The following is a 9,243-nucleotide window of genomic DNA, read 5'->3' as shown; positions in this document are numbered from 1 at the left end:
CCACACAGCTCCACGCTCTGTCACCTGAGCTCCCCCTCCTTCTGGCTCTCCCGCATCTGCGTGTCTCCCCTCACTGACCACACAGCTCCATGCTCTGCTCAGTAACTCAAGTCCCTAGTTACAGATGCAGGAACAGTAGATTCCATCACACCTGCACTGTCAGCTCAATGTGTAGGCCCCAGAAGAAACTGGGTTCTTCTGGGGAGGGACATGTGCTTTCTCATCTCTCCTCAGGCAATGCCAGGGCACTCTACAGGCAAGGAGGCCCTGGAGTAAGGCTGAGGAGGCAGGGGAGAGCAAGGCCACAGGGAGAAACCCCTAACCTCACTTGCAGCAACCAGGTCTGACTATGTCTCTTCTGTAATTTCAGTGCGAGCACCGACCAACCCTATGTGTCAAAAAAGTCTACACTTACTTTGTTGAACTGCCACCCAGAAAATGTGATCATTAACAAGCCGATGTGCATCCTCCTAGGCCCTGTCAGTGTGTGCATGCACACGCACATAGAAGACGCTGGAGCTGCTGAACGACACGCATGAAGTGAGCACCGTGGTCCACAGGGGTCCACAGGTCAGCATCTCGCGTTTGCACTTAACATTGTACTGGGAACGTTTTGCTGTGCTTCCAAAACTTCTTCCGAGGTGTCACTGTTAGTGACTTCTCGTGCTTCACGTGGAAGCCACAGAGCGGCTGTAGCTTAAGATTCTGCTGAGTCATGTGGTGCACGGATGAGTCTTTACTTGCCCTGTACTAGGGGACATTTACCATGTCCCTGACTGCGGGTTGTTAGCAACGTTTCTACAGCGAAAGCTGTGCACAGAGGTCTTGAATTGGTATGCTACTGCTGTTGTTTCAGAAAGCATACTTGACAGATGGTTTCAAGGTAAGAGTGTACACTCACTTTCAGGGTCGTCCTGTCAAGCTGCCCCCCAGAAGGCTCTGGTGATTCGCACCCCACCAAGCGTGCCTGTCTCGCTGTTTCATGTGGCGTCAGAGCATCCTTAGCTTCCTTGGTAAGTGAACAATGGACATGCAACTTAATTTTCATGTCCTTAAATGAGAAATGAGTCTGCAGGGCTTCCATGCTTTTGCTCTGTGGCTGTCTCCTGAAGGAGCCAGCACCACCTCACACTGAGAGCAAACCACCAGTTCTTATTCTGAGACACGTGGCTTACTGCGTTTACCTAATAACATGGCTCCGTACTCCTTACCTAGCTATGGTAAAAAAAGAAAGCAAAGGATGAACTGAAGGCTTTTTAATAGTCCAAACAGACTAAGACAGTCTTCCCCTTTTATTTTAAGGGTCATGTTAGGCTATCACTGAATTCATATAGCTCTCAGCGATGAGGGTCCTGAAACACAGGTGCAAACATCGACGCGGTCAACTTGTCAATGACAGAGGAAACAGCGCACCCCTCACCTGCCGCTGCTCGCTGCTGGCATTCTCGTCGATCCTTACGTAGGTGAGATAGTGGAAGTTCAGGAACATCTCTAAAATGTCCAACATGAGAACCATCTGTGATAAGATCAGCACGCGGCGTCCTTCCGACTTCAACTTCTGAAGTAAGATGGCCAAAGCTTCTAACTTTCCTACAAAAGGGAAAACATTAAGATGTCTCACGGTCCAAGGCCGATGTCTCACGGTCCAAGGCCGATAAACTTCCCACAGCACAGCATGCAGGTGGCCAGCTCTCCTGCGTACCTGAGTCGAACTGCACCAGTCTGAGCTCGGGGAACTGCAGCAGGCGCAGGGCTGTGGCTTGATGCAGCTGCTGGAAGTACGGCGCCATGTGCTCTTGGAGGCAGTGCCTGAAAACCTTCATCCTGTGGCTGTACAAGGAGGGCGGCCTCGCCACCCGCAAGGTCGGGGGTGCTGCGACCACGGGGGGAATCACACACGCCACCCTGGAGGAAGACAACGGCTCGGTCACCACGCGGCACCTGCTGGGCCTCTGACAGGCAGTGGCCTGTTCTGTTTACAGTGACACACACAGTCACTGTAGGAAGGTCCCGCAGAAGCAGCAGCGGGAGCCTCGCCTGCATCACCATGGTGACGTGGTGCCTGGCCTGCGTGTCCTTCACCAACAGCAGCCATGGGGCGGGGACCCACAGGATGGACCCTGACTGGCCCTGGCCAAGTAGGGCATCTCACACCACTCCACATGGCAACTAAACCCATCAGGAGAGGCGTTCCCCGACTGCAGGGGCTGGTTCCCAGGTGGCACACTCCACCTACACCTGTCTCTCGCAGGAGTCTGGGGACACACGCACCATCTCCTAGCTGGTCCAGGGATGAACGCCAGAGCGGCTCCAGCCACAGTCCCACAAGGGAAGCCAGAGTCAGGAAGCTGGGCCCTGCCAAGCCCTCCACCCACCCGCCTGGAGCTCACCCGCCCACCTCCAGACATCACCTGCGCCAGCCAATCTCTTCCTGTAGGAGTGAGCTGGTTAGGTTTTCCTCTGGCTTACTACCAACTGTATTCACACTAAAAAGTCATCTGCCATATGAGAGGAGGAAGAAGGAAGGGATGACAAACGAGAGCTACCTGAGCTTACGTAAGAGGTCGCTAAGCTAGGGTGGACAGCTGGGAGCTGGAGGCTGTCCCTGTCTCACTTGGCCCACGACCTCGGTTTCTGGCCTCAGGGACATGAAAGAGACCCACCCTGTGGGCTGAGCCGAGCACAGGACCCATGGGGCTCCCCCTATAAACATGGAATGAGCGTGACAACTGCCTCTCGACAATGAAGTGGAAAGAGAAGAAAACATGGTCTGAAGCTGAACCTAGAAATCCTGCTGAAGCAGTGAAAGAAACCGCCAATACGCATGATGTTCGCGAACAGGAGACAGAAAGCATGCGCGTGCCTCGGCATCAGTGACAAACAGCGCGTTTGAGCTGTTGTTTTCTGTTTTAAAACGTGTTTCTTAGTTTAACTCGTACACACGCGTTACTCATCCAATTAAATGCTTCACGTGGCTACTTCAAAAATGTTTTTAAAAGAACAAGATGCAACATAATTAAGGGCATTTATACGAAGCCGACAGCCAACATCATCCTAAACGGAGAGAGTCTGAAAGCATTCCCCTGAGAACGGGAACCAGACAAGGATGCCCTTTATCACCACTCTTATTCAACATGGTGCTGGAGGTCCTAACCAGAGCAATTGGGCTAGAAAAAGAAATAAAGGGCATCCCAACTGGTAGGGAAGAAGTCAGAGTATCTCTGTTTGCAGATGATATGATCTTATACACAGAAAACCCCAAACAAAACTACTGGAACTAACAGAAAATTTCAGCAAAGTTTCAAGATACAAGATAAACATACAAAAATCAGCTGGATTCCTTTACATCAACAAAGAGAACCTCGAAGAGGAAATCACCAAATCAATACCATTTACAATAGCCCCCAAGAAGATAAAATACTTATAAATCTAACCAGAGACGTAAAAGACCTATACAATGAAAACTACAAGACCCTACTGCAAGAAACCAAAAGAGACCTGCATAAGTGGAAAAACATCTTGCTCATAGACAGGAAGACTCAACATTGTGAAAATGTCAATTCTACCCAAAGCAATCTACAGATACAATGCAATCCCAATCCAAATTCCAACGGCATTTTTTTTAACGAGATGGAGAAACAAGTCACCAACTTCATATGAAAAGGGAAGAGGCCCTGGATAAGTAAAGCATTACTCAAGAAGAAGAACAAAGTGGGAGGCCTCACACTACCTGATTTTAGAACCTATTATACCACCATGATAGTCAAAACAGCCTGGTACTGGTACAACAACAGATACATAGACCAGTGGAACAGAATTGACAATCCAGACATAAATTCACCCACCACTGAGCAGCTGATATTTGACAAAGGCCCAAAGTCCATTAACTGGGGACAAGAGAGCCTCTTTAACAAATGGTGCTGGCATAACTGGATATCCATCTGCAAAAAAACTGAAACAAGACCCATACCTCACACCATGAACAAAAACTAACTTAAAATGGATCAAAGACTTAAATATAAAATTGAAAAAGATAAAGATAATGGAAGAAAAAATAGGGACAACGCTAGGAGCCCTAATACATGGCATAAACACAATACGAACCATAAGTAACAATGCCCAAGCACCAGAAGAGACACTAGATAACTGGGAGCTCCTAAAAATCAAACACTTATGCTTATCAAAAGACTTCACCAAGAGTCAAAAGACAAACCTACAGACGGGGAAAAAATTTTTGGCTACGACAAATCCAATCAGCGTCTAATCCCTAAAATTTTCAAGATACTGCAAAACCTCAACAACAAAAAGACAAATAACCCAATTAAAAAATGGGCAAAGGATATGAACAGGCACTTCGCCAAAGAAGATATTCAGGTGGCTAACAGACACATGAAGAAATGCTCACGATCATTAGCCATTAGAGAAATGCAGATCAAAATTACAATGAGATATCATCTCACCCCAACAAGGCTAGCATTAACCCAAAAAACACAAAACAATAAATACTGGAGAGGCTGTGGAAAGACTGGAATGTAAAATGGTACAACCACTTTGGAAATCGATTTGGCACTTCCTTAAAAAGCTGGAAATAGAAGTACCATACGATTCAGCTATCCCGCTCCTTGGAATATATCCGAGAGAAATAAGAGCCGTCACACAAACAGATATATGCACACCCATGTTCACTGCAACACTGTTATTACAATAGCAAAAGGATGGAAACAACCTAGATACCCATCAATGGATGAATGGATAAACAAATTATGGTATATCCACACAATGGAATACTATGCAACGATAAAGCCGTGAAACATAACATGGAGGAAGCTGGAGGGCATTACGCTGAGTGAATTTAATCAGTCAAAGAAGGACAAATATTGTATAAGACCACTATTACAAAAACTCAAGAAAAGGTTTAAACACAGAAGAAAACATTCTTTGATGGTTACGAGGGTGGGCAGAGATGGTAAGTGTTATTCACTAACTAGACAGTAGATAAGAATTATCTTAGGCGAAGGGAAGGACAGCACACAGTACAGGGGAAGTCAGCACAACTGGACTAAACCAGAGCTAAGAAGTTTCCTGAACACACTCCAACACTTCAAGGGACAGAATAGCAGGTGTGGGGGTCCAGGGACCATGCTTTCAGGGGACATCTAGGTCAACTGGCATAACAAAGCTTATTAAGAAAATGTTTTGCATCCTACTTTTGTGAGTGGCATCTGGGGTCTTAAAAGCTTGCAAGCGGCCATCTAAGATGCATTAACTGGTCCCAACCACCTGGAGTAAAGGAGAATGAAGAACACCAAAGACACAAGGAAAGTAGTAGCCCAAGAGACAGAAAGGGCCACATAAACCAAGACTTCATCAGCCTGAGACCACAAGAACTAGATGGTGCCCAGCTACCACCAATGACCGCCCTGACAGGGAACACAATAGAGAGTCCCTGATGGAGCAGGAGAAAGGTGGGGTGCAGAACTCAAATTCTAGTAAAAAGACCAGTCTTAATGGTCTGACTGAGACTGGACGAACCCTACCTAGAAAGCATGGCCCCCGGATTCTCTATCAGCCCAGAACTAAAACAACTCCTGAGGCCAACTCTTCAGACAAAGATTGGACTGGACTGTGGGACATAAAATGATACTCGTGAAGAGTGTGCTTCTTAGCTCAAGTAGATACATGGGACTAAACAGGCAGCTTCTGTTGGGAGGTGAAATGAGAAGGCAGAGAGGGTTAGGAGCTGGTTGAAGGGACATGGGAAATCCGGGGTGGAAAGGAGGAGTGTGCTGTCACAGTATAGGGAGAGCAATTAGGGTCACGTAACAATGTATGTATAAATTTTTGTATAAGAGACTAACCTGAAATGTAAACTTTTCACTTAAACTACAACAATAAAAAAATAAAATAATAAAAAAGGAACAATAAGGACAGAATCATCAACAATACAATTACCTGTTATCTGTACACAGAACTTGGCACAGGTGCCTAGTTTTGCAGCCAAGGAACGCCCAGAACCACCTGTGGCAGCCACCCTAGGGTGGGACAGGCACCCTGCCTGGGGAGCAGGCCAACCTGGGGGAGGAGGGCCTGGAGGCATCCCTTAAGGTGGGCACCAGGGAAAGTCATTCAAGCAGACCCCAACGCTGAACACACCAAGTGTTTTCAGAATAGACCTTTCAACTCAGGGAGACGCTTCTGGGGATAAGATGACGGTCCACAACACCATTACGGAAATCGATTATCAGGGGGCAATACAGTTAAGGGTGTCTCTACACAGGCCAACGTACCTGTCTATAACATCCTGCAGGGACTCCTGACGTTGGCTCAGTGTCAAAATCAGGTCACTTCCGCTACTTGAGGGCCGAGCACCCTTCCCGTGGCTGCTGGCGCAAGACCTGGGTCGAGGTGCACCACCCTGCATGGCCAGGGAGCAGGCCCCTAGAAGGTCTCGGCCATAGACAGGTGCTCGGGAGCAGCGCCGCGCGTTGACAAGGAAGAGCTGATCCAACCGCTCCTTCAGGAGTCTGGCCCTTTCCTCCTTTGTCAGAAACATTGATGAGAAAACGGTTATTTGAGAGACACCTTCCAAATTACCGTTTCCACAACTAATCCAGGGCCCCTGGTGTTTGGTGGCCTGTTGCAGAGTGCACACAGACACACGTGGTCCTTTACCTGCATGAAACACGGACACAGAGGGCACAGGAAAAGCCAGGGCTACCCCCTGCCAACGTGAGAAGTGTTTCCCAAGACACAGGCAAACCTTTCTAATGCCTAGAAGGACTTCTAGAGGAGTATAAAAAACCTGAAAGATCATAAACCCATTTCATTTCCTTTATTAGGAAATGTGTTTTTAAAATCAAACTCCTGTTAACTCAGAGAGAAAACGTGTTAGAGTTCTGGAAGTGTGGTGGTTAAGAGTTCGACTGCTAACCAAAAGGTCAGCAGTTTGAATCCACCAGCTGCTCCTTGGAAACCCTATGGGGCAGTTGTACTCTCTCCTACAGGATCACTATGAGTCAGAATCGACCCGTCAGGAACCGGTATAGTGTGGAGGGCACGACTTCCAGGAGCAGCGGTGCGTCCGGTGGTAAAAGCCAACGGCAAAGGGGCATCTAGTGGGTGGTACCTGGGTTGGAGCACCAAGCGGCGAGGCCGGTTTGGGGGCCATCCCAGGTTCTGCAGCCATGGGGTTAACTGCCACTCGACCTGGAACACCGACTGAAAACACAAAACGAAGAGTCAGAAAGGAGCCTCAACAATCCACGGGACTTGTCCACCACTGGCATGTCCCCTGAAACTACAGCCCTACGCCAGTTCAGGAAGGACACTGAACACGTCTTCAACACAGAAACAGACGGGAGGCTTCCTAACTCAGCCATGTATAGCTACAACTCGACGACCACCATATGCAAAAAAGGAAATCGATGCACAACATCCAAGAATTATGACATTAGAGACAGCAGTACATCACAGGAGCAAATTCACACGAGCAAGCAAGGCTTACTCTGAGAATAATCAGAACAGACCCATACGAGAAAGCCAGTGTCTTCAATTGTGCTGCCCGGGGCCTGCTCTCCAGCGCTTGCTATTGGGAACGCAGACGTTGTAACAAGCCACCACACAAGTACACAGAACTCCAGCTGTAAAAGGTGCCAAGAAAGGAAAGGCTGCCGTGAGAAGACTAAAGCCAGGTCCTCATCTAGACAGCCAGCAAGGGATAGTAGGTGGCACAGAGCACACGGCAGCCCGAGTGGACAGCACCCTAAGGGCCGAGAGAAAGCCAGGAGCCAGGGCAGGAGGGTGAGGGGCAGAGCAGGTGCACAGCCACACAGCATGGGGCCTGTGGTCTGAGGCGCTGGTGAAGGCAGAGAGCCCTGGCAAGCAGGCATGTAAACAATGTCACTCCATCTGTGCTGTTACAACACATTCTCCCTGTCTGGGAGGAGCAGAACAGGTGGAGGCCAGCTCTGGAGCCAGGAGAGGCGGACGGGCTGCTGCAGAGGGGGCAGTGGGCAGAGGGCATTAGACTCCTCAGTGGGATGGACTCTGGGAAAGCCTGCTGGGACAGCCCATCACCCAAGATCGGCTAAGGGAAAGCCAGGGCCTCTCCTACAAAAGCTGAAGCACGAAGAAATGCAAGGCTGCCCCCTCTGCGTGATAAGGAACTTTCTACGGTGACTTGTGAGCTAATGACTTCATGGCACAGTGACAAGACTCAGAGAAACGGTGTCTTCTCAGTGTGTTGAAAGGACACGAAGAGCAAGAGGAAATGCACGTGGCACTTGGCGCTTGGGAGGAAAGGCACAATAATCAGAGCCGTGCTGCCTGGTGAAGCTCGCAGATGAGAAAGCCCGTGGGGTTGCTGTCCTCGCAGTCAAACAGGGACCTCTAAAGCACTGCCCTTGTGCCTTCGTAAAGGACATGAGGACGAAAGTCAGTCTTGGGCAGGGACGGGCTCTGGCCACTCTGCTCACCGGTGGCCCTGTGCTGTCTGCACCCAGCAGGCTGTCAGCTCCAGCACAGTCCCTTCCCTCTCCAGAGTGCCTCCCACTGCGCCCTCCAGGGTGCAGGGGCTCCTGGCCCTCCTCAGAGGCAGAGTCCTGCTCCAGGTGCCTCCCCGAGGCTGTGAGGCCCTCATCACCTCTGCCTCTTCCCCTTGTCCCCCCGACCCGAGGTAGAAGCTGCTCCCTGCAGCTCCGTCTCCCCCTTTCAGTCCAAGCACCTCTTTAGCTGCTTCACTGCATGCAAGTCTGTCTTCCTCACTGACCTGACGAGTGCTCCCACCAGACAGACCTGCCCTGGCTGAGATGTTGCGTGCAAGGCTAAGCTCCTGGCCATGGAAACAAGGTGTGCTGGGCAGACAAAGGAGTCCCAGAGAAATGGGCCAGGTGAAGGTGTCAGGTGGCAAGTGAGAGCCTGTCACCAGGTTCCAGGCCCAGCTCCCCTGACTGAAGGGGTTGGGATGCTGCAAGAAAGGCTCAACCACGCTGCCCCAGGACAGCCAGAGTCCAGTGGGGCCAGACGGGGGCAGTGCAAGGTCAGTGCCCATCCTATGGGGACGGTGGTGCGCTGAGGGTGGCTTTCTGTATCTTTGAACCTGGATGAACTGAGGCGCCCTGGCTCAGGTGAACACGCAGAGGGCCCCTGAGGCTGACAGCGCACCTGAGGGACAGAGGCGCCCTGAGGTGAACACGCAGAGGGCACCTGAGGCCGACAGCGCGCCTGAGGGAGAGGCGCCCCGAC

General features: G+C 50.1%; 1 protein-coding gene and 1 non-coding gene across 2 annotated transcripts in view; both read right to left on the bottom strand.

Annotated features, from left to right (window-relative positions):
• Positions 1-9,243, bottom strand: part of EP400 (E1A binding protein p400) — an 83,126-nt gene that overhangs the window by 24,625 nt on the left and 49,258 nt on the right. Inside the window, exons 12-15 of the mRNA XM_023739305.1 lie at positions 7,127-7,218; positions 6,288-6,538; positions 1,703-1,905; positions 1,421-1,590 (exon numbers count right to left, since the gene is read on the bottom strand). Of these exons, the coding sequence (XP_023595073.1) occupies positions 1,421-1,590; positions 1,703-1,905; positions 6,288-6,538; positions 7,127-7,218 (716 nt within the window). The remainder of the gene's footprint in view (positions 1-1,420; positions 1,591-1,702; positions 1,906-6,287; positions 6,539-7,126; positions 7,219-9,243) is intronic.
• Positions 156-287, bottom strand: LOC111822123 (small nucleolar RNA SNORA49). Its single transcript, XR_002825400.1, has one exon. It is a non-coding gene; the product is annotated as a small nucleolar RNA SNORA49 (small nucleolar RNA).

This window comes from Trichechus manatus, unplaced genomic scaffold (assembly GCF_000243295.1).
Source record: "Trichechus manatus latirostris isolate Lorelei unplaced genomic scaffold, TriManLat1.0 scaffold00131, whole genome shotgun sequence".
In the NCBI taxonomy this organism is placed as follows: Eukaryota; Metazoa; Chordata; class Mammalia; order Sirenia; family Trichechidae; genus Trichechus; species Trichechus manatus.
The sequence above is the reverse complement of the archived record's forward strand: the minus strand, read 5'-3'. Positions and strand labels throughout refer to the sequence as shown.